Raw genomic sequence first — 24,847 nt, 5'->3', positions numbered from 1 at the left:
TTATCTGTGACCAGCTGCTTGCCAAACCATGCCACCTCTGTGACTCATCACCTCATTACCCCCCTGAGCAGAAGCCGAGGCATTAGCCCTGGAAGCTATAGCTTCAGTCTTCAGTTCTCAGGCACGTTTCCATCCCCCCCTCCATTACATGTGTGTATTATTGATCATCAGATCGTGGTGGAGGAGTTCCTTGAGGACATTAACAACATGTTGAACAGTGGAGAGGTGCCCAACCTGTTTGAGAAGGATGATCTAGAGCAGGTCCTGGCTGCCACACGGCCCAGAGCCAAGGAGGCCGGCATCAACGAGGGAAACCGGGACGAGGTACAGTAGAGTACACACACACTCATATAACACTCAATATATCATTGTAATTACAGGGCTCCTCTGTAAAAGAGACCTTTACTCCCTGTCAAAATAAAGGTTAAATATAATAAGTACATGTGTAATATTTATGTATGTACTGTCGTGTCTTTACTATGGATTAAATGATATGACATGTTATGTTATAAAATCAATTCTCTGTAATTAATATTACCTGATTAAACTAATCATGTAAATGTATTGACGAGGAAGTCTGGGCACCACGGAAGAATGTTTATAGAGCTGTTGTCTTCCGAATAAACTCTTAAAGACCTGGTCATCTTTTATATCAACAGCAGTCAATTATTAATCGTCACCTTATTCAGTCTCATCTGAACGTCATAAAATGATTGGTTATCTTCACGAACCCTGGCTAACAAGTTGAATCAGCAATACAACATTTGGTTGAATTATTTATTTACTAAATACCTAAATAATCACACAGAATTACATACACACATGCTGGATCATACATTGATTACTAATTATGTCATACAAGAAAACGTCCCTTGCGGACGGAACCGATATGACGGCTGGTTACACAAAGGAAGGGGGTTGGGTTTGAATGAAAGCGCTGGAAGACTGAGGAACAAAAGGATTGGGTCTCTATCGGACCTTATGAAGCTATGCTATCGTAAATACAGAATCTTATGCAAACCTCCCCCAACAGGGCAACGTCATGACAGTACCATTTATTAATATTTATACATGTATTTATACATACATCCAGCTAGCTATTAATTCAAAACATGATGTATGTATTGATGTATGTGTTCATATTCAGCTATTCATCCCAGTAGGATTCAGTCTAGTGTCTAGTGTCTAGTGTCTAGTGCCTAGTGTCTAGTGTCTTGTGTCTAGTGTCTAGTGTCTTGTTAAGGTCCTATATGAAGTATTGAAGCAGCAGCTTTGTCCCAGCAGTAGTCTGTCAACAAGGCAGAGCAGCAGACTGACCTCCTCCAGAACTCTGACCCCTTCACTTTCATTACACTGACTGTTGCCTCAGTCTAAACGACACTCAATTGATTTCCTCTCATGTGTTAGACGGTTTGAATTTGGCACTTGACTATACAGTGAGTCTGTTGTATGAGTTAATTTGTATGTGTTTACTTGAATGTATTTCTATAGATACTATGTGTGTGTGTCTCCCTGTAACCTGTGTGTCTACCTGTGTGTGTCTCCCTGTGTGTCTCCCTGTGTGTGTAACCTGTGTGTGTCTCCCTGTGTGTGTCTCCCTGTGTGTCTCCCTGTGTGTGTAACCTGTGTGTGTCTCCCTGTGTGTATCTCCCTGTGTGTCTCCCTGTGTGTGTCTGTAACCTGTGTGTCTCCCTGTGTGTGTCTGTAACCTGTGTCTGTAACCTGTGTGTCTCCCTGTGTGTGTCTGTAACCTGTGTGTCTCCCTGTGTGTGTCTGTAACCTGTGTGTGTAACCTGTGTGTCTCCCTGTGTGTGTCTGTAACCTGTGTGTGTAACCTGTGTGTCTCCCTGTGTGCGTCTGTAACCTGTGTGTCTCCCTGTGTGTGTCTGTAACCTGTGTGTGTAACCTGTGTGTCTCCCTGTGTGTGTCTGTAACCTGTGTGTATAACCTGTGTGTCTCCCTGTGTGTGTGTGTAACCTGTGTGTGTAACCTGTGTGTCTCCCTGTGTGTGTGTGTAACCTGTGTGTGTAACCTGTGTGTCTCCCTGTGTGTGTGTGTAACCTGTGTGTGTAACCTGTGTGTCTCCCTGTGTGTGTGTGTAACCTGTGTGTGTAACCTGTGTGTCTCCCTGTGTGTGTAACCTGTGTGTCTCCCTGTGTGTGTCTGTAACCTGTGTGTGTAACCTGTGTGTCTCCCTGTGTGTGTAACCTGTGTGTCTCCCTGTGTGTGTCTGTAACCTGTGTGTCTCCCTGTGTGTGTCTGTAACCTGTGTGTGTAACCTGTGTGTCTCCCTGTGTGTGTCTGTAACCTGTGTGTGTAACCTGTGTGTCTCCCTGTGTGTGTCTGTAACCTGTGTGTGTAACCTGTGTGTCTCCCTGTGTGTGTCTGTAACCTGTGTGTGTAACCTGTGTGTCTCCCTGTGTGTGTCTGTAACCTGTGTGTGTAACCTGTGTGTCTCCCTGTGTGCGTGTGTTAGGTGTTCCAGTTCTTCATCTCTCGGGTCAGAGAGAAGCTGCACATTGTGTTGTGTATGAGTCCTGTAGGAGATGCCTTCAGGTCCCGCTGTCGTATGTTCCCCTCTCTGGTCAACTGCTGCACCATCGACTGGTTTGTACAGGTCAGGACACTACGCTCTCTGTGGGTGTGGGATTGCCTCTCTCTATCTCTCTCTGTGTCTGTCTCTCTCTCTCTCTGTCTCTGTCTGTGTGTGTATTTCTGTCTAATTAGTGGATTGTCAAACACACACACACTCATTTACTTTCTGTAATGAGGAGTATGCTGTCACTGTGTGCTCTCAGGGTGAAACGCTCCTCCATTCATCTCCATCAGGAATGTGTGTCAGGCGCCCCGGTGTGTGTGTGTCAGGCTCTGTGGCTGTGTGTAATGTCTGTGTGTGTGTGTGATGGATCACAGGGCGTGGGCTCGCCCCAGGTGTCCATTGGCGAAGTGCGCCCCCCTCTTCTCTCGTTCCAGCTCCTTTAATCTGCCTGTTTATTTCCATCATCCCTCCCTCTCTCCTCCACTCCCATCCCTCCATCAAGGTGACCCCCACTGAGAAGGAGCACTCAGGTGCAGTCAGGCGTTTATTTAGTGAAGACTTTATTCTGCTTGTTTAAAAGGACTCTCTCTCTCTCTCTCTCTCTCTCTCTCTCTCTCTCTCTCTCTCTCTCTCTCTCTCTCTCTCTCTCTCTCTCTCTCTCTCTCTCTCTCTCTCTCTCTCTCTCTCTCTCTCTCTCTCTCTCTCTCTCTCTCTCTCTCTCTCTCTCTCTCATTTCAAATGTCATATGTCTATATACAGTGTTGTAACAATGTACAAATAGTTAAAGGGAAAATAAATATAAAAATGGGTTGTATTTACAGTGGTGTTTGTTCTTCACTGGTTGCCCTTTTCTTGTTGCAACAGGTCACAAACGATGCTACTGTGATGGCACACTGGTATTTCACCCAGTAGATATGGGAGTTTATTCTTTGTGGGTCTGTGTAAGTGTGAGCAGAGCATGTTGAGCATCTGATACATACCTCTTAAGTCGCAGGATGGGGCTTGGGGGGGGGTTGCATTAGTGGAGGTTGGGCCTGTTGTTCTGCTCACGGCCTGGGCGTATGACCTGCTGTCATGTTGAGCATGGGGGGTGTGGCTGTTGATGCTCTGTTCTGGGTGTAGGTCCTCTTGGTGTGGGTTCTCTCTGTGCAAGTCCTTCAGGAGGGGGTCTTGCAGGTCCTTCAGGAGGGGGACTTGCAAGTCCTTCAGGAGGGGGTCTTGCAGGTCCTTCAGGAGGGGGTCTTGCAGGTCCTTCAGGAGGGGGTCTTGCAGGTCCTTCAGGAGGGGGTCTTGCAGGTCCTTCAGGAGGGGGTCTTGCATGTCCTTCAGGAGGGGGTCTTGCAGGTCCTTCAGGAGGGGGTCTTGCAGGTCCTTCAGGAGGGGGTCTTGCATGTCCTTCAGGAGGGGGTCTTGCAGGTCCTTCAGGAGGGGGTCTTGCAGGTCCTTCAGGAGGGGGTCTTGCAGGTCCTTCAGGAGGGGGTCTTGCAGGTCCTTCAGGAGGGGGTCTTGCATGTCCTTCAGGAGGGGGTCTTGCAGGTCCTTCAGGAGGGGGTCTTGCAGGTCTGGGGTGGGTGTCTGCTCCTCTGTTGCTCCTGTGTGAGGGGCTGCGGTTGAGGGTGACGTCCTTCAGGGTCCTGGCAAAAGTTGGGATTGTTGCCTTGTAGAGTTGGACCTGGTCGTAAAGGCTGTTCAAGTCCAGGGTGCAGTGGTGGCCCAGGTAGACATTAGGTTTGAGGCACAGTCTCACAAAATGCTTGCATTCACCCGCTGTATGGTGGCAGGGTGGATGTATTTTCATGGTGGCAGGGTGGAGAGAACCACTTGCGCGTTGGGGAAAGTGGAAGACGTTTTTTCAATCACTCCCTTTCCTGCTGTGGCCATCCTTTCCCTGCTGTGGCCATCCTTTCCTGCTGTGGCCATCCTTTCCTGCTGTGGCCATCCTTTCCTGCTGGGCCTTCAGGTCATTTGTGGCCGTGTGAATTATGATGTGACTGGGGGACCCTAGTCTGTCCTCTGACAACAGCTCCAGGACATGTCTAGTGTTTGTCCTCTGACAACAGCTCCAGGACATGTCTAGTGTTTGTCCTCTGACAACAGCTCCAGGACATGTCTAGTGTTTGTCCTCTGACAACAGCTCCAGGACATGTCTAGTGTTTGTCCTCTGACAACAGCTCCAGGACATGTCTAGTGTTTGTCCTCTGACAACAGCTCCAGGACATGTCTAGTGTTTGTCCTCTGACAACAGCTCCAGGACATGTCTAGTGTTTGTCCTCTGACAACAGCTCCAGGACATGTCTAGTGTTTGTCCTCTGACAACAGCTCCAGGACATGTCTAGTGTTTGTCCTCTGACAACAGCTCCAGGGCATGCCTAGTGTTTGTCCTCTGACAACAGCTCCAGGGCATGCCTAGTGTTTGTCCTCTGACAACAGCTCCAGGGCATGTCTAGTGTTTGTCCTCTGACAACAGCTCCAGGACATGTCTAGTGTTTGTCCTCTGACAACAGCTCCAGGGCATGTCTAGTGTTTGTCCTCTGACAACAGCTCCAGGGCATGTCTAGTGTTTGTCCTCTGACAACAGCTCCAGGGCATGCCTAGTGTTTGTCCTCTGACAACAGCTCCAGGGCATGTCTAGTGTTTGTCCTCTGACAACAGCTCCAGGGCATGCCTAGTGTTTGTCCTCTGACAACAGCTCCAGGACATGTCTAGTGTTTGTCCTCTGACAACAGCTCCAGGACATGTCTAGTGTTTGTCCTCTGACAACAGCTCCAGGACATGTCTAGTGTTTGTCCTCTGACAACAGCTCCAGGGCATGTCTAGTGTTTGTCCTCTGACAACAGCTCCAGGGCATGCCTAGTGTTTGTCCTCTGACAACAGCTCCAGGACATGTCTAGTGTTTGTCCTCTGACAACAGCTCCAGGACATGTCTAGTGTTTGTCCTCTGACAACAGCTCCAGGGCATGTCTAGTGTTTGTCCTCTGACAACAGCTCCAGGGCATGTCTAGTGTTTGTCCTCTGACAACAGCTCCAGGGCATGCCTAGTGTTTGTCCTCTGACAACAGCTCCAGGGCATGCCTAGTGTTTGTCCTCTGACAACAGCTCCAGGGCATGTCTAGTGTTTGTCCTCTGACAACAGCTCCAGGGCATGCCTAGTGTTTGTCCTCTGACAACAGCTCCAGGGCATGTCTAGTGTTTGTCCTCTGACAACAGCTCCAGGGCATGCCTAGTGTTTGTCCTCTGACAACAGCTCCAGGGCATGTCTAGTGTTTGTCCTCTGACAACAGCTCCAGGGCATGCCTAGTGTTTGTCCTCTGACAACAGCTCCAGGACATGTCTAGTGTTTGTCCTCTGACAACAGCTCCAGGACATGCCTAGTGTTTGTCCTCTGACAACAGCTCCAGGACATGTCTAGTGTTTGTCCTCTGACAACAGCTCCAGGACATGTCTAGTGTTTGTCCTCTGACAACAGCTCCAGGACATGTCTAGTGTTTGTCCTCTGACAACAGCTCCAGGACATGCCTAGTGTTTGTCCTCTGACAACAGCTCCAGGACATGTCTAGTGTTTGTCCTCTGACAACAGCTCCAGGACATGTCTAGTGTTTGTCCTCTGACAACAGCTCCAGGGCATGCCTAGTGTTTGTCCTCTGACAACAGCTCCAGGACATGTCTAGTGTTTGTCCTCTGACAACAGCTCCAGGGCATGCCTAGTGTTTGTCCTCTGACAACAGCTCCAGGACATGTCTAGTGTTTGTCCTCTGACAACAGCTCCAGGACATGTCTAGTGTTTGTCCTCTGACAACAGCTCCAGGACATGTCTAGTGTTTGTCCTCTGACAACAGCTCCAGGACATGTCTAGTGTTTGTCCTCTGACAACAGCTCCAGGACATGTCTAGTGTTTGTCCTCTGACAACAGCTCCAGGGCATGCCTAGTGTTTGTCCTCTGACAACAGCTCCAGGGCATGTCTAGTGTTTGTCCTCTGACAACAGCTCCAGGGCATGCCTAGTGTTTGTCCTCTGACAACAGCTCCAGGGCATGTCTAGTGTTTGTCCTCTGACAACAGCTCCAGGGCATGTCTAGTGTTTGTCCTCTGACAACAGCTCCAGGGCATGTCTAGTGTTTGTCCTCTGACAACAGCTCCAGGGCATGTCTAGTGTTTGTCCTCTGACAACAGCTCCAGGGCATGTCTAGTGTTTGTCCTCTGACAACAGCTCCAGGGCATGTCTAGTGTTTGTCCTCTGACAACAGCTCCAGGGCATGTCTAGTGTTTGTCCTCTGACAACAGCTCCAGGGCATGCCTAGTGTTTGTCCTCTGACAACAGCTCCAGGGCATGCCTAGTGTTTGTCCTCTGACAACAGCTCCAGGGCATGCCTAGTGTTAGTCCTCTGACAACAGCTCCAGGGCATGTCTAGTGTTTGTCCTCTGACAACAGCTCCAGGGCATGTCTAGTGTTTGTCCTCTGACAACAGCTCCAGGGCATGTCTAGTGTTTGTCCTCTGACAACAGCTCCAGGGCATGCCTAGTGTTTGTCCTCTGACAACAGCTCCAGGGCATGCCTAGTGTTTGTCCTCTGACAACAGCTCCAGGGCATGCCTAGTGTTTGTCCTCTGACAACAGCTCCAGGGCATGTCTAGTGTTTGTCCTCTGACAACAGCTCCAGGGCATGTCTAGTGTTTGTCCTCTGACAACAGCTCCAGGGCATGCCTAGTGTTTGTCCTCTGACAACAGCTCCAGGGCATGCCTAGTGTTTGTCCTCTGACAACAGCTCCAGGGCATGCCTAGTGTTTGTCCTCTGACAACAGCTCCAGGGCATGTCTAGTGTTAGTCCTCTGACAACAGCTCCAGGGCATGTCTAGTGTTTGTCCTCTGACAACAGCTCCAGGGCATGTCTAGTGTTAGTCCTCTGACAACAGCTCCAGGACATGTCTAGTGTTAGTCCTCTGACAACAGCTCCAGGGCATGTCTAGTGTTTGTCCTCTGACAACAGCTCCAGGGCATGCCTAGTGTTTGTCCTCTGACAACAGCTCCAGGGCATGCCTAGTGTTAGTCCTCTGACAACAGTTCCAGGACATGTCTAGTGTTTGTCCTCTGACAACAGCTCCAGGACATGTCTAGTGTTAGTCCTCTGACAACAGCTCCAGGACATGTCTAATGTTTGTCCTCTGACAACAGCTCCAGGACATGTCTAGTGTTAGTCCTCTGACAACAGTTCCAGGACATGTCTAGTGTTTGTCCTCTGACAACAGCTCCAGGGCATGTCTAGTGTTTGTCCTCTGACAACAGCTCCAGGACATGTCTAGTGTTTGTCCTCTGACAACAGCTCCAGGGCATGCCTAGTGTTAGTCCTCTGACAACAGCTCCAGGGCATGCCTAGTGTTTGTCCTCTGACAACAGCTCCAGGACATGCCTAGTGTTAGTCCTCTGACAACATCTCCAGGACATGTCTAGTGTTAGTCCTCTGACAACAGCTCCAGGACATGTCTAGTGTTTGTCCTCTGACAACAGTTCCAGGACATGTCTAGTGTTTGTCCTCTGACAACAGCTCCAGGACATGTCTAGTGTTTGTCCTCTGACAACAGCTCCAGGACATGTCTAGTGTTTGTCCTCTGACAACAGTCTCCAGGGACATGTCTAGTGTTTGTCCTCTGACAACAGCTCCAGGGCATGTCTAGTGTTTGTCCTCTGACAACAGCTCCAGGCATGCTAGTGTTTGTCCTCTGACAACAGCTCCAGGACATGTCTAGTGTTAGTCCTCTGACAACAGCTCCAGGACATGTCTAGTGTTTGTCCTCTGACAACAGCTCCAGGGCATGTCTAGTGTTTGTCCTCTGACAACAGCTCCAGGGCATGCCTAGTGTTTGTCCTCTGACAACAGCTCCAGGGCATGTCTAGTGTTAGTCCTCTGACAACAGCTCCAGGGCATGCCTAGTGTTAGTCCTCTGACAACAGCTCCAGGACATGTCTAGTGTTAGTCCTCTGACAACAGCTCCAGGACATGTCTAGTGTTAGTCCTCTGACAACAGCTCCAGGGCATGCCTAGTGTTAGTCCTCTGACAACAGCTCCAGGGCATGTCTAGTGTTAGTCCTCTGACAACAGCTCCAGGGCATGCCTAGTGTTAGTCCTCTGACAACAGCTCCAGGGCATGTCTAGTGTTAGTCCTCTGACAACAGCTCCAGGGCATGTCTAGTGTTAGTCCTCTGACAACAGCTCCAGGGCATGCCTAGTGTGGTGTTGTGGTGTTGAAGTTGTGGTCCGGGTCTGAGGTGGGCTTTTCTGCTGGCTTCTCTGGGGGAGTGTCCTGCTCTGTGTCACACCTCAGCTTTCTCTCCTCCTCCTTCACTGCTGTTAGCTGTGTCATGTGTTCCTCTCCCTCCTACTTCACTGATGTTAGCTGTGTCATGTGTTCCTCTCCCTCCTCCTTCACTGCTGTTAGCTGTGTCATGTGTTCCTCTCCCTCCTCCTTCACTGCTGTTAGCTGTGTCATGTGTTCCTCTCTCTCCTCCTTCACTGCTGTTAGCTGTTCCATGTGTTCCTCTCTCTCCTCCTTCACTGCTGTTCCATGTGTTCCTCTCTCTTCTCCTTCACTGCTGTTAGCTGTGCCATGTGTTCCTCTCTCTCCTCCTTCACTGCTGTTAGCTGTTCCATGTGTTCCTCTCTCTCCTCCTTCACTGCTGTTAGCTGTACCATGTGTTCCTCTCTCCTCCTTCACTGCTGTTAGCTGTTCCATGTGTTCCTCTCCCTCCTCCTTCACTGCTGTTAGCTGTACCATGTGTTCCTCTCTCTCCTCCTTCACTGCTGTTAGCTGTACCATGTTTTCCACTCTCTCCTCCTTCACTGCTGTTAGCTGTTCCATGTGTTCCTCTTTCTCCTCCTTCACTGCTGTTAGCTGTTCCATGTGTTCCTCTCTCTCCTCCTTCACTGCTGTTAGCTGTACCATGTGTTCCCCTCTCTCCTCCTTCACTGCTGTTAGCTGTTCCATGTGTTCCTCTTTCTCCTCCTTTACTGCTGTTAGCTGTTCCATGTGTTCCTCTCTCTCCTCCTTCACTGCTGTTAGCTGTTCCATGTGTTCCTCTCTCTCCTCCCTAAGTTGTCTCATCTCAGTCCGGAGTGCAGCCAGCTCTCTGACAGCCGGGGGGGGACAGCTGGAAGAGGTGTGCAGACAGGTGGAAGAGGTGTGATCAGACTGACTCAGGATGGGGAGTTGTCTCTTTGATCCTGTAAAACTCCTGCTGGAACTGCATGAGGATGTCCTGCACCATTACTGTCCCAGACTAGTACACGTTGACTGAGGCTGTTTCAATTTCCTCAGTGTCTAAGATTCTGAGTTTCCACCCTGGGCCAATACCCTCTCTCTTGACATAGGGGTAGTGTGATCTTATAGCACTGTGCCATGCCAGGGGGTGGTCTGTGTTAATATAGCACTGTGCCATGCCAGGGGATGGTCTGTGTTAATATAGCACTGTGCCATGCCAGGGGATGGTCTGTGTTAATATGGCACTGTGCCATGCCAGGGGATGGTCTGTGTTAATATAGCACTGTGCCATGCCAGGGGATGGTCTGTGTTAATATAGCACTGTGCCATGCCAGGAGATGGTATGTGTTAATATAGCACTGTGCCATGCCAGGAGATGGTATGTGTTAATATAGCACTGTGCCATGCCAGGGGATGGTCTGTGTTAATATAGCACTGTGCCATGCCAGGGGATGGTCTGTGTTAATATAGCATTGTGCCATGCCAGGGGATGGTCTGTGTTAATATAGCATTGTGCCATGCCAGGGGATGGTATGTGTTAATATAGCATTGTGCCATGCCAGGAGATGGTATGTGTTAATATAACACTGTGTCATGCCAGGGGATGGTCTGTGTTAATATAGCATTGTGCCATGCCAGGGGATGGTCTGTGTTAATATAGCATTGTGCCATGCCAGGGGATGGTCTGTGTTAATATAGCACTGTGCCATGCCAGGGGATGGTCTGTGTTAATATAGCATTGTGCCATGCCAGGGGATGGTCTGTGTTAATATAGCATTGTGCCATGCCAGGGGATGGTCTGTGTTAATATAGCATTGTGCCATGCCAGGGGATGGTCTGTGTTAATATAGCATTGTGCCATGCCAGGGGATGGTCTGTGTTAATATAGCATTGTGCCATGCCAGGGGATGGTCTGTGTTAATATAGCATTGTGCCATGCCAGGGGATGGTCTTTGTTAATATAGCACTGTGCCATGCCAGGGGATGGTCTGTGTTAATATAGCATTGTGCCATGCCAGGGGATGGTCTGTGTTAATATAGCACTGTGCCATGCCAGGGGATGGTCTGTGTTAATATAGCACTGTGCCATGCCAGGGGATGGTCTGTGTTAATATAGCATTGTGCCATGCCAGGGGATGGTCTGTGTTAATATAGCATTGTGCCATGCCAGGGGATGGTCTGTGTTAATATAGCATTGTGCCATGCCAGGGGATGGTCTGTGTTAATATAGCATTGTGCCATGCCAGGGGATGGTCTGTGTTAATATAGCATTGTGCCATGCCAGGGGATGGTCTGTGTTAATATAGCACTGTGCCATGCCAGGGGATGGTCTGTGTTAATATAGCATTGTGCCATGCCAGGGGATGGTCTGTGTTAATATAGCATTGTGCCATGCCAGGGGATGGTCTGTGTTAATATAGCATTGTGCCATGCCAGGGGATGGTCTGTGTTAATATAGCACCCTGCCATGCCAGGGGATGGTCTGTGTTAATATAGCATTGTGCCATGCCAGGGGATGGTCTGTGTTAATATAGCATTGTGCCATGCCAGGGGATGGTCTGTGTTAATATAGCACTGTGCCATGCCAGGGGATGGTCTGTGTTAATATAGCATTGTGCCATGCCAGGGGATGGTCTGTGTTAATATAGCATTGTGCCATGCCAGGGGATGGTCTGTGTTAATATAGCATTGTGCCATGCCAGGGGATGGTCTGTGTTAATATAGCATTGTGCCATGCCAGGGGATGGTCTGTGTTAATATAGCACTGTGCCATGCCAGGGGATGGTCTGTGTTAATATAGCATTGTGCCATGCCAGGGGATGGTCTGTGTTAATATAGCATTGTGCCATGCCAGGGGATGGTCTGTGTTAATATAGCATTGTGCCATGCCAGGGGATGGTCTGTGTTAATATAGCACTGTGCCATGCCAGGGGATGGTCTGTGTTAATATAGCATTGTGCCATGCCAGGGGATGGTCTGTGTTAATATAGCATTGTGCCATGCCAGGGGATGGTCTGTGTTAATATAGCATTGTGCCATGCCAGGGGATGGTCTGTGTTAATATAGCACCCTGCCATGCCAGGGGATGGTCTGTGTTAATATAGCATTGTGCCATGCCAGGGGATGGTCTGTGTTAATATAGCATTGTGCCATGCCAGGGGATGGTCTGTGTTAATATAGCACTGTGCCATGCCAGGGGATGGTCTGTGTTAATATAGCATTGTGCCATGCCAGGGGATGGTCTGTGTTAATATAGCATTGTGCCATGCCAGGGGATGGTCTGTGTTAATATAGCATTGTGCCATGCCAGGGGATGGTCTGTGTTAATATAGCATTGTGCCATGCCAGGGGATGGTCTGTGTTAATATAGCACTGTGCCATGCCAGGGGATGGTCTGTGTTAATATAGCACTGTGCCATGCCAGGGGATGGTCTGTGTTAATATAGCATTGTGTCATGCCAGGGGATGGTCTGTGTTAATATAGCACTGTGCCATGCCAGGGGATGGTCTGTGTTAATATAGCACTGTGTCATGCCAGGGGATGGTCTGTGTTAATATAGCACTGTGCCATGCCAGGAGATGGTCTGTGTTAATATAGCACTGTGCCATGCCAGGAGATGGTCTGTGTTAATATAGCACTGTGCCATGCCAGGGGAGGGTCTGTGTGGAAAATGAAGTTGCTCACATTCCCCTCTTTGTAGCAGTCAGCAAATAGTGTCTCTGGATTGTCCTCGAGGAGCTTATTTTTGTACATATTCCGTGCAGTGTTATTTCTAATATCCAAGAGGTACTGTACTGTGATGACATCTGCACAGGGGGCTTCAAAGGCCTCTGCATTTGGGTGGGGCAGGCTGTGATACTCTCCTGCCATTGTTAGGCTCTAGAGTTTTCACACGTCTCATTCCACACGTCAGTAGTAATTGAAGTTGCAGACAGGTCTGTTCTGTCTGAGCTGCTTGGTAGCTTAGTAGCCTTATTTAATAAGCTTCATTTAACAAAAATACCTGGAGATTATTGTATTTTACTTTTTGGCTTCAGAAGTAGGTTGAGACTGAACATCACTCAGTCTGAGCCTCAGTCTGGTATTTCCAGGTTCCGCTGTGCTTCTTCTGCAGGTTTGGTTTGTTAGAAGTTTTTTTCTTGATAGTCCTTGGTAGTAAGAATCCATTCAGTTAATTTAGTCCACAATCAAGGTTTTAGGTATGGAATGTTGAGGTTTTGATGTAGAGGGTAGTATCCTGTATAAGTCCTTGCGAGAAAAAACCCCCCATCTACATTCATCTAATTCTTTTTTTTGCAGAAGAACTCAGGATCCCATGGTCTCTCTCTCTTTATATCTGGAAGTAATGTCTCTCTCTCTCGCTCTCTTTCTCCCTCTACCACGCTGTCTCTTTGACTTTCTTAATTTTCTCCTTTTTCACCCACACTCTCCTACAATCTAACCATCCCCTCCTCTTTTCCCCCTGTAGTGGCCCCGTGAGGCCCTCCTCTCCGTGTCCCAGACCTTCTTCCAGAACGTGGAGTTTGGCAGTGAGGAGATGAAGGATCGTTTCAGTGAGATGTGTGTGGAGATCCACGTCAGTGTGACAGACATGGCCGAGAGGTTCTACTCTGAGCTGAGGCGACGCTACTACACTACCCCCACCTCTTACCTGGAACTGATTAACCTCTACCTGGCCATGTTGGGAGAGAAGAGACAGCAACTAGTGGCTGTAAGAGATCAGTAATACTACTGATTAATACTGTTTCATAATCAATAACTATTATTAACCTCTACCTGGCCATGTTGGGAGAGAAGAGACAGCAACTAGTGGCTGTAAGAGACAGATCTATAATACTGTTTAGCAATAGTAAACACAGCGGCTGTGAGACATCCATAATATGTATTATTTAACGTTATCAATACTCCAGTTTAGCACACTGTGGTTTCTTTGAAATGTGGCTATTTCTATGAATGGGCGTCAATTCTATACTCCATTCAATCCAAGAAATGTAATTGCTTCTGTGTGCCTGTGTGTGTTTGTGTTTGCATGACCGTGTGTGCCTGTATGTGTCTGTGTGCCTGTGTGCGTCTGTGTGCGTGTGTGTGTATTCCTGTGTGTGCAGGCTCGTGACAGGGTAAAGAATGGTCTGACTAAGCTGTTGGAGACCAACGTGTTGGTGGATAAGATGAAGATAGACCTGTCAGCTCTGGAGCCTGTCCTCAAACAAAAGTCTATAGACGTCAACGCCCTCATGGGGAAACTAGCTGTGGACCAGGAGAGCGCCGACAAGGTGGGTATAGAGTGGAGTTTGGGAAACTAGTCGTTGACCAGGAGAGAGTCAACATGGTGGGTATAGAGTGGAGCTAGGGAAACTAGTCGTTGACCAGGAGAGAGTCAACATGGTGGGTATAGAGTGGAGCTAGGGAAACTAGTCGTTGACCAGGAGAGAGTCAACATGGTGGGTATAGAGTGGAGCTAGGGAAACTAGTCGTTGACCAGGAGAGAGTCAACATGGTGGGTATAGAGTGGGGCTAGGGAAACTAGTCGTTGACCAGGAGAGCGCCGACAAGGTGGGTATAGAGTGGAGTTTGGGAAACTAGTCGTTGACCAGGAGAGATACGACATGGTGGGTATAGAGTGGAGCTAGGGAAACTAGTCGTTGACCAGGAGAGAGTCAACATGGTGGGTATAGAGTGGAGCTAGGGAAACTAGTCGTTGACCAGGAGAGAGTCAACATGGTGGGTATAGAGTGGAGTTTGGGAAAGTAGTCGTTGACCAGGAGAGAGTCAACATGGTGGGTATAGAGTGGAGCTAGGGAAACTAGTCGTTGACCAGGAGAGAGTCAACATGGTGGGTATAGAGTGGAGTTTGGGAAACTAGTCGTTGACAAGGAGAGAGTCAACATGGTGGGTATAGAGTGGAGTTTGGGAAAGTAGTCGTTGACCAGGAGAGAGTCAACATGGTGGGTATAGAGTGGAGTTTGGGAAACTAGTCGTTGACCAGGAGAGAGTCAACATGGTGGGTATAGAGTGGAGTTTGGGAAAGTAGTCGTTGACCAGGAGAGAGTCAACATGGTGGGTATAGAGTGGAGCTAGGGAAACTAGTCGTTGACCAGGAGAGAGTCAACATGGTGGGTATAGAGTGGAGTTTGGGAAACTAGTCGTTGACTAGGAGAGAGTCAACATGGTGGGTATAGAGTAGAGTTTGGGAAACTAGTCGTTGACCAGGAGAGAGTCAACATGGTGGGTATAGAGTGGAGCTAGGGAAACTAGTCATTGACCAGGAGAGAGTCAACATGGTGGGTATAGAGTGGAGTTTGGGAAACTAGTCGTTGACCAGGAGAGAGTCGACATGGTGGGTATAGAGTGGAGCTAGGGAAACTAGTCGTTGACCAGGAGAGAGTCAACATGGTGGGTATAGAGTGGAGCTAGGGAAACTAGTCGTTGACCAGGAGAGAGTCAACATGGTGGGTATAGAGTGGAGTTTGGGAAACTAGTCGTTGACCAGGAGAGAGTCAACATGGTGGGTATAGAGTGGAGTTTGGGAAACTAGTCGTTGACCAGGAGAGAGTCGACATGGTGGGTATAGAGTGGAGCTAGGGAAACTAGTCGTTGACCAGGAGAGAGTCGACATGGTGGGTATAGAGTGGAGCTAGGGAAACTAGTCGTTGACCAGGAGAGAGTCGACATGGTGGGTATAGAGTGGAGCTAGGGAAACTAGTCGTTGACCAGGAGAGAGTCAACATGGTGGGTATAGAGTGGAGCTAGGGAAACTAGTCGTTGACCAGGAGAGAGACGACATGGTGGGTATAGAGTGTAGCTAGGGAAACTAGTCGTTGACCAGGAGAGAGTCGACATGGTGGGTATAGAGTGGAGCTAGGGAAACTAGTCGTTGACCAGGAGAGAGTCAACATGGTGGGTATAGAGTGGAGCTAGGGAAACTAGTCGTTGACCAGGAGAGAGTCAACATGGTGGGTATAGAGTGTAGCTAGGGAAACTAGTCGTTGACCAGGAGAGAGTCGACATGGTGGGTATAGAGTGGAGTTTGGGAAACTAGTCGTTGACCAGGAGAGAGTCAACATGGTGGGTATAGAGTGGAGCTAGGGAAACTAGTCGTTGACCAGGAGAGAGTCAACATGGTGGGTATAGAGTGGAGCTAGCGAAACTAGTTGTTGACCAGGAGAGAGTCAACATGGTGGGTATAGAGTGGAGCTAGGGAAACTAGTCGTTGACCAGGAGAGAGTCAACATGGTGGGTATAGAGTGGAGCTAGGGAAACTAGTCGTTGACCAGGAGAGAGACGACATGGTGGGTATAGAGTGGAGCTAGGGAAACTAGGCGTTGACCAGGTGATAGTTGATAAGGGTGGGCATTTTTTGTTTGATGTTTGTATGTGTCTAGGGGGGATGTGTGTGTGTCTAGGGGGAGTGTGTGTGTGTCTAGGGGGAGTGTGTGTGTGTCTAGGGGGAGTGTGTGTGTGTCTAGGGGGAGTGTGTGTGTGTCTAGGGGGAGTGTGTGTGTGTAGATTGGTGTTCGTGTTTTGTCCTCCTCTTTTTCTTCATGTGCACGCCTATTCAACTGTACTGCGCCTTTGTCTGTCTGTCTGTCTGTCTGTCTGTCTGTCTGTCTGTCTGTCTGTCTGTCTGTCTGTCTGTCTGTCTGTGTGTCTGCCTGTCTGTCTGCCTGTCTGCCTGTCTGTCTGTCTGTCTGTCTGTCTGTCTGTATGTCCCCAGGTGCGTAAAGTGGTGAAGGAGGACGAGGCCCTAGCCAAGGTGAAGGCTGAGGACACCCAGGCCATAGCAGCAGATGCCCAGAGGGATCTAGACGAGGCTCTGCCCGCTCTGGAAGGTGCCAACAAGGCCCTGGACTCACTGGACAAGGCAGACATCTCAGAGATCAGGGTCTTCACCAAACCACCTGACATGGTCATGACTGTCATGGAGGCCGTCTGCATCCTGCTGGGCAGCAAGTCAGTCCTATAACAACACTTAGATAACGTATTGACAACGTTATGATTGATGCAAGTCAGTCCACTAACAACACTTAGATAACGTATTGACAACGTTATGATTGATGCAAGTCAGTCCACTAACAACACTTAGATAACGTATTGACAACGTTATGATTGATGCAAGTCAGTCCACTAACAACACTTAGATAACGTATTGACAACGTTATGATTGATGCAAGTCAGTCCACTAACAACACTTAGATAACGTATTGACAACGTTATGATTGATGCAAGTCAGTCCACTAACAACACTTAGATAACGTATTGACAACGTTATGATTGATGAAAGTCAGTCCACTAACAACACTTAGATAACGTATTGACAACGTTATGATTGATGCATCTTAGATCAAAAATCTAACAAATGTTTATTGGTCACATGCACATGGTTAGCAGATGTTAATGCTGGCGTAGCGAAATGCTTGCTCTTCTAGTTCCGACAGTGCAGTAATATCCAACGAGTAATCTAACAATTTACCAACAACTACCTTATACACACACAAGTGTAAAGGAATGAATAAGAATATGTACATAGAAATATATGGATGAGCGAAGGCCGAGTGGCATAGGCAAGATGCAGTGGATGGTATAAGGTACAGTGTACACATATGAGATGAGTAATGTAAGATGTGTTAACATTATTAAATTGGCATTGTTTGAAGTGACTAGTGATCAATTTATTAAGGTGGCCAGTAATGTGAGTCTCTATGTAGGCAGCAGCCTCTCTGAGTTAGTGGTGGCTATTTAACAGTCTGATGGCCTTGAGATAGAAGCTGTTTTTCAGTCTCTCAGTCCCAGCTTTGATGCACCTGTACTGACCTCGCCTTCTGGATGATAACGGGGTGAACAGGCAGTGGCTCGGGTGGTTGTTGTCCTTGATGATCTTTATGGCCTTCCTGTGACATCGGGTGGTGTAGGTGTCCTGGAGGGCAGGTAGTTTGCCCCCAGTGATGCGTTGTGCAGACCTAAATACCCTCTGGAGAGCCTTGCGATTGCGGGCGGTGCAGTTGCCGTACCAGGCGCTGATACAGCCCTACAGGATGCTCTCGTTTGTGCATCTGTAAAAGTTTGTCAGGGTTTTAAGTGACAAGCCACATTTCTTCAGCCTCCTGAGGTATGTGTGGGTGGACCATTTCTGTTTGTCTGTGATGTGTACGCCGAGGAACTTTCCACCTTCTCCACTGCTGTCCCTTCGATGTGGATAGGGGGGTGCTCCCTCTGCTGTTGGGTGAACAGAGAGTACAGGAGGGGGCTGAGCATGCACCCTTGTGGGGCATCAGTGTTGAGGATCAGCAAAGTGGAGATGTTGTTTCCTACCTTCAACACCTGGGAGCGGCCCGTCAGAAAGTCCAGGACCCAATTGCACAGGGCGGGGTTGAGACCCAGGGCCTCCAGCTTGATGATGAGCTTGGAGGGTACTACTGTATGGTGGAATGCTGAGCTGTAGTCAATGAATAGGTATTCCTCTTGTACAGATGGGATAGGGCAGTGTGCACTGTAATGGCGATTGCATCGTCTATGGACCTGTTGGGGCGGTATGCAAACTGAAGTGGGTCTAGGGTGGAGGTGATATGATCCTTGACTAGTCTCTCAAAGCACTTCATGATGACAGAATTGAGTGCTATGGGGCAGTAGTCATTTAGTTCAGTTATCTTTGCCTTCTTGGGTACAGGAACAACGGTGGACATCTTGAAGCATGTGGTGGCCACAGAGAAGGAGAGGGGGGGCGCGGTCCTTGTTAGTGGGCCGTGCCGGTGGCACTGTATTATCCTCAAAGCGGACAAAGAAGGTGTTTAGTGTGTCTGGCAGCGAGACGTCGGTGTCTGTGACGTGGCTGGTTTTATGTTTGTAGTCCGTGATGGCCTGTAGACCCTGCCACATACGTCTCGAATCTGAGCTGTTGAATTGCGACTCCACTTTGTCCCTATACCGACATTTCGCTTGTTTGAGTGCCTTGCGGAAGGAATAACTACACTGTTTATATTCGGCCATATTCCCAGTCCTCTTTCCATGGTTAAATGTGGTAGTTCGCGCTTTCAGTTTTGCACGATCCATCCACGGTTTCTGGTTAGGGTAGGTTTTAATAGTCACAGTGGGTACAATGCACTTCCTAATAAATCTCCAATGCACTTCCTAATAAAATCACTCACCGAGTCAGCGTATAGACACCGATGTTGTTCTCTGAGGCTGCCCGGAACATTTCCCAGTCCGCGTGATCAAAACAATCTTGAAGCGTGGATTCCGATTGGTCAGACCAGCTGACCAGACCAGCTGACCAGTTTTAGTCATGGGTACATCCTCTTTCAGTTTCTGCCTATAAGACGGTAGGAGCCAGATGGAGTCGTGGTCGGATTTGCCGAAGGGAGTGCCTTGTATGCATCGCGGAAGTTAGAGTAGCAGTGATCGAGCTGCTAGATGCTGATAGAATTTAGGTAGCCTTGTTCTCAAATTTGCTTTGTTCAAATCCCCAGCTACAATAAATGCAGCCTCAGGATATATGGTTTACATAGAGTCCTGTGAAGTTCCTTGTGGGCCGTCGTGGTGTCTGTTTGAGGGGGTATATCCACAGCTGTGACGATAACTGACGAGGATCCTCTTGGGAGATAGTATCTCAGCTGTGACAATAACTGACGAGTATTCTCTTGGGAGATAGTATCTCAGCTGTGACGATAACTGAGGAGTATTCTCTTGGGAGATAATATCTCAGCTGCATGTCAGTCAGCTGCCAAGGCTTGGATACAGATTGATAACGTAATAGTCGCTCTGGATAAGAGCGTCTGCTAAATGACTTAAATGTAAATGTAAATGTAATCATTGTCTCTGCAGCAAGTCAGTCCGTGAAGGGTTAACTAATGTATTAGCTAATAGCATATTATTGTTGAACTTCAATGCCATATGAGGCTGCCAATGGATGGATCGCTAACGTAGCAACAACTGATACTAATGTACCAGTGACTCCCAATGCAGACACACTGGGATGGAACTTGCGATGGAAATCTAGGCCGTGTGATATTTAAAAAGACAAAATGTATCTAGCCGGTGGGCTAGTTGGGTACATTTTCTACAAGCTGATCAGTACTAGCCTCGGGCTACTGGGCTAGATACATTACCATCCCTGCATACAAACCCTACAGGGAATATGTTGTCATTGGACCCATAGACAAGGTAGCTGTAGGGTCCAGTATGGGAGACTGGCTGAGGTCAGTCAGTACTCTACTACTGCTCTGCTTGACAACAAGAGAGTGAAGACTCATCATGTCCTCTTGTCTCTGTCTGTCTGATAGAATGATATGTCATCTGGATCGGTGGCTGGTGTTTTCTCTGCTGCTTCCTGTCTGTACTCATAGCAGGACTGTTAGCTAGCATGACTCCAGCTGTATCTCTCACACACACACACACACACACGCACGCACGCACGCACGCACGCACGCACGCACGCACGCACACCACACACACCACACACCACACACCACACAGCACACGCACACGCACACACACACACACACTGTATATCTCTCTCTCTCTTTACTTCAACTTTCTCTCTCTCTCTCTCTCTCTCTCCCACCTCTCCAGACCTGACTGGTCCAGTGCCAAGCAGGTGCTGGGTGATTCCTACTTCCTCAGGAAGCTGATGGAATATGACAAGGAAAACATTAAGCCCCAGATCCTCCAGAAGGTCACTAACTCTTTTGGACATTGTTGTTTTTTGATCATTTTCTATTCATGTCTTCCTGTATTGGCTTCATTATTTGTTTGTATTTCTTTCACTGCATTTGCAGAACCACCCTCACTCTGGTCAAAAGTAGTGCACTATATAGGGAATAGGGCTCTGGTCAACAGTAGTGCACTGTATAGGGTGCCGTTTGGGACACAAACTAAATAATGATGATTTTAATTGTTGTTGGTTTTTTTAGCTTCAGAAGTATGTGAACAACCCGGACTTCGTCCCTGAGAAGGTGGAAAAGGTGTCCAAGGCCTGCAAGTCCATGTGTATGTGGGTCCGGGCCATGGACCTCTACTCCAGAGTCCTCAAGGAGGTCGGACCCAAGAAAGAAAGACTGGCCGCCGCACAGGTCAGTGGCACACACACACACACACACACACACACACACACACACACACACACACACACACACACACACACACACACACACACACACACACACACACACACACACACACACACACACACACACACACACACACACACACACACACACACACACACACACACACACGCGCGCGCCATCCGCCCACTGGTTCCGATTGGAAGAGAAAACGTCAACAGAAAGTGCTGTGTCAGATGTATTAGGTATTTGTTTTTATATCCCACCCTTCTGGCTGCAGATGGAGCTGAACGCTACCATGGCAACCCTGAAGGAGAAGCAGGCCCAGCTACAGGAAGTACAGAACAAGATTAAAATCCTCCAGGACCAGTTTGACCAGAGCATCGCAGAGAAGGAGGGTCTGGGTAAGAGCTATAGAGGAGGGTCTGGTTAAGAGTTATAGAGGAGGGTCTGGGTAACAGTTATAGAGGAGGGTCTGGGTAAGAGTTAGAGAGGAGGGTCTGGGTAAGAGTTAGACGGGAGGGTCTAGGTAAGAGATAGAGAGGAGGGTCTGGGTAAGAGTTAGAGAGGAGGGTCTGGGTAAGAGTTAGAGAGGAGGGTCTGGGTAAGAGTTAGAGAGGAGGGCCTGGGTAAGAGTTATAGAGGAGGGTCTGGGTAAGAGTTAGAGAGGAGGGTCTGGGTAAGAGTTATAGAGGAGGGCCTGGGTAAGAGTTAGAGAGGAGGGTCTGGGTAAGAGTTAGAGAGGAGGGCCTGGGTAAGAGTTATAGAGGAGGGTCTGGGTAAGAGTTAGAGAGGAGGGTCTGGGTAAGAGTTAGAGAGGAGGGCCTGGGTAAGAGTTATAGAGGAGGGTCTGGGTAAGAGTTAGAGAGGAGGGTCTGGGTAAGAGTTATAGAGGAGGGCCTGGGTAAGAGTTAGAGAGGAGGGTCTGGGTAAGAGTTAGAGAGGAGGGTCTGGGTAAGAGTTAGAGAGGAGGGTCTGGGTAAGAGTTATAGAGGAGGGTCTGGGTAAGAGTTAGAGAGGAGGGTCTGGGTAAGAGTTATAGAGGAGGGTCTGGGTAAGAGTTATAGAAGAGGGTCTGGGTAAGAGTTATAGAGGAGGGTCTGGGTAAGAGTTATAGAGGAGGGCCTGGATAAGAGTTAGAGAGGAGGGTCTGGGTAAGAGTTATAGAGGAGGGTCTGGGTAAGAGTTAGAGAGGAGGGTCTGGGTAAGAGTTATAGAGGAGGGTCTGGGTAAGAGTTATAGAAGAGGGTCTGGGTAAGAGTTATAGAGGAGGGTCTGGGTAAGAGTTATAGAGGAGGGCCTGGATAAGAGTTAGAGAGGAGGGTCTGGGTAAGAGTTAGAGAGGAGGGTCTGAGTAAGAGGTAGAGAGGAGGGTCTGGGTAAGAGTTATAGAGGAGGGTCTGGGTAAGAGTCATAGAGGAGGGTCTGGGTAAGAGTTATAGAGGAGGGTCTGGGTAAGAGTTAGACAGGAGGGCCTGGGTAAGAGTTAGAGAGGAGGGCCTGGGTAAGAGTTACAGAGGAGGGTCTGGGTAAGAGTTAGAGAGGAGGGTCTGGGTAAGAGTTATAGAGGAGGGTCTGGGTAAGAGTTAGACAGGAGGGCCTGGGTAAGAGTTAGAGAGGAGGGCCTGGGTAAGAGTTAGAGAGGAGGGTCTGGGTAAGACTGAGTTTGACAGATTTTGGCACATGATTTCCATCATGTTGGCACTTAAAGTTCCCACAATGTTTTCAAAGACAAACCCAAGTTCCAGGAACATGTCAGGACTAATCTACTGTAATCTCTTCTGTGTGCTGTCTGCTTCATGAACTCTCTCTGCCTCCCATCCTCTCCCTCACTTTCCTTACCGTCTCCTCCCTTTCACCCCCAGCTAAGACCATGGCTCTGACCGAGGCGAGGCTGGGCCGTGCAGGGAAGCTGACAGCAGCTCTGGGGGATGAGCAGGTTCGCTGGCAGGAGAGCATTGCACTGTTTGAACAGGAGATCCATAACGTGGTGGGAAACGTCTTCATCGCTGCAGCCTGCGTGGCGTACTACGGAGCCTTCACAATGCACTATAGACAACTGGTACATCCTTTATATACAGCCCGCTAATTCTCACTGTAACCTACCACATTATGTTGCATTATAACCGTTCTAAACTACATAGCCTTCCCCTTGGCCTGGAGACACCTGGTATGTTTGGCCTCTATAGAGATGTAACTTTATACACGTTCCTTACTATCTGTTATATACTGCACACAAGCCTGCCTGTTCCAGACAGTGTGTGTGTGCCCACCTCTCTCCCTCCCCAGACCTTGTGTCAGACTCCCTGCCCACACTGGCACTCTGGCCTAATGGCTCTCACTCACCTCAACCCACTGGGTCTGTCTGGCTGTCTGTCAATACTACTACTGTCTCTGTACTGTCTGTCAATACTACCACTGTCTCTGTACTGTCTGTCAATACTACCACTGTCTATGTGCTGTCTGTCAATACTACCACTGTGTCTGTACTGTCTGTCAATACTACCACTGTGTCTGTACTGTCTGTCAATACTACCACTGTCTCTGTACTGTCTGTCAATACTACCACTGTCTATGTGCTGTCTGTCAAATACTACCACTGTCTCTGTACTGTCTGTCAATACTACCACTGTCTATGTGCTGTCTGTCAATACTACCACTGTCTATGTGCTGTCTGTCAATACTACCACTGTCTAGGTGCTGTCTGTCAATACTACCGCTGTATATGTGCTGTCTGTCAATACTACCACTGTGTCTATACTGTCTGTCAATACTACCACTGTCTCTGTACTGTCTGTCAATACTACCACTGTCTATGTGCTGTCTGTCAATACTACCACTGTCTATGTGCTGTCTGTCAATACTACCACTGTCTAGGTGCTGTCTGTCAATACTACCGCTGTCTCTGTACTGTCTGTCAATACTACCACTGTGTCTGTACTGTCTGTCAATACTACCACTGTCTATGTACTGTCTGTCAATACTACCACTGTCTATGTGCTGTCTGTCAATACTACCACTGTGTCTGTACTGTCTGTCAATACTACCACTGTCTCTGTACTGTCTGTCAATACTACCACTGTCTATGTGCTGTCTGTCAATACTACCACTGTCTATGTGCTGTCTGTCAATACTACCGCTGTATATGTGCTGTCTGTCAATACTACCACTGTGTCTATACTGTCTGTCAATACTACCACTGTCTAGGTGCTGTCTGTCAATACTACCACTGTCTAGGTGCTGTCTGTCAATACTACCGCTGTATATGTGCTGTCTGTCAATACTACCACTGTGTCTATACTGTCTGTCAATACTACCACTGTCTAGGTGCTGTCTGTCAATACTACCACTGTCTATGTGCTGTCTGTCAATACTACCACTGTCTAGGTGCTGTCTGTCAATACTACCACTGTGTCTATACTGTCTGTCAATACTACCACTGTCTATGTGCTGTCTGTCAATACTACTACTGTCTATGTACTGTCTGTCAATACTACCGCTGTATATGTGCTGTCTGTCAATACTACCACTGTCTATGTACTGTCTGTCAATACTACCACTGTGTCTGTACTGTCTGTCAATACTACCACTGTCTATGTGCTGTCTGTCAATACTACCGCTGTCTATGTACTGTCTGTCAATACTACCACTGTCTATGTGCTGTCTGTCAATAATACCACTGTCTCTGTACTGTCTGTCAATACTACCACTGTGTCTATACTGTCTGTCAATACTACCACTGTGTTTGTACTGTCTGTCAATACTACCACTGTCTATGTGCTGTCTGTCAATACTACCGCTGTGTCTGTACTGTCTGTCAATACTACCACTGTCTATGTGCTGTCTGTCAATACTACCACTGTGTCTATACTGTCTGTCAATATTACCACTGTCTATGTACTGTCTGTCAATACTACCACTGTCTATGTACTGTCTGTCAATACTACCACTGTGTCTGTACTGTCTGTCAATACTACCACTGTCTATGTGCTGTCTGT

General features: G+C 48.4%; 1 protein-coding gene across 1 annotated transcript in view; it reads left to right on the top strand.

Annotated features, from left to right (window-relative positions):
• dnah6 (dynein, axonemal, heavy chain 6) overlaps positions 1–24,847 on the top strand; it is a 174,425-nt gene that overhangs the window by 112,239 nt on the left and 37,339 nt on the right. The window contains exons 49-57 of the mRNA XM_071408196.1: positions 172–324; positions 2,477–2,617; positions 13,259–13,501; positions 13,896–14,063; positions 16,505–16,740; positions 20,356–20,458; positions 20,697–20,855; positions 21,130–21,253; positions 22,715–22,911. Coding sequence (XP_071264297.1) covers positions 172–324; positions 2,477–2,617; positions 13,259–13,501; positions 13,896–14,063; positions 16,505–16,740; positions 20,356–20,458; positions 20,697–20,855; positions 21,130–21,253; positions 22,715–22,911 — 1,524 coding nt within the window. The remainder of the gene's footprint in view (positions 1–171; positions 325–2,476; positions 2,618–13,258; positions 13,502–13,895; positions 14,064–16,504; positions 16,741–20,355; positions 20,459–20,696; positions 20,856–21,129; positions 21,254–22,714; positions 22,912–24,847) is intronic.

The sequence above is a fragment of the Salvelinus alpinus genome, chromosome 6 (genome assembly GCF_045679555.1).
Source record: "Salvelinus alpinus chromosome 6, SLU_Salpinus.1, whole genome shotgun sequence".
NCBI lineage: Eukaryota > Metazoa > Chordata > Actinopteri > Salmoniformes > Salmonidae > Salvelinus > Salvelinus alpinus.
This window is presented reverse-complemented; position numbering and strand designations above follow the sequence as displayed.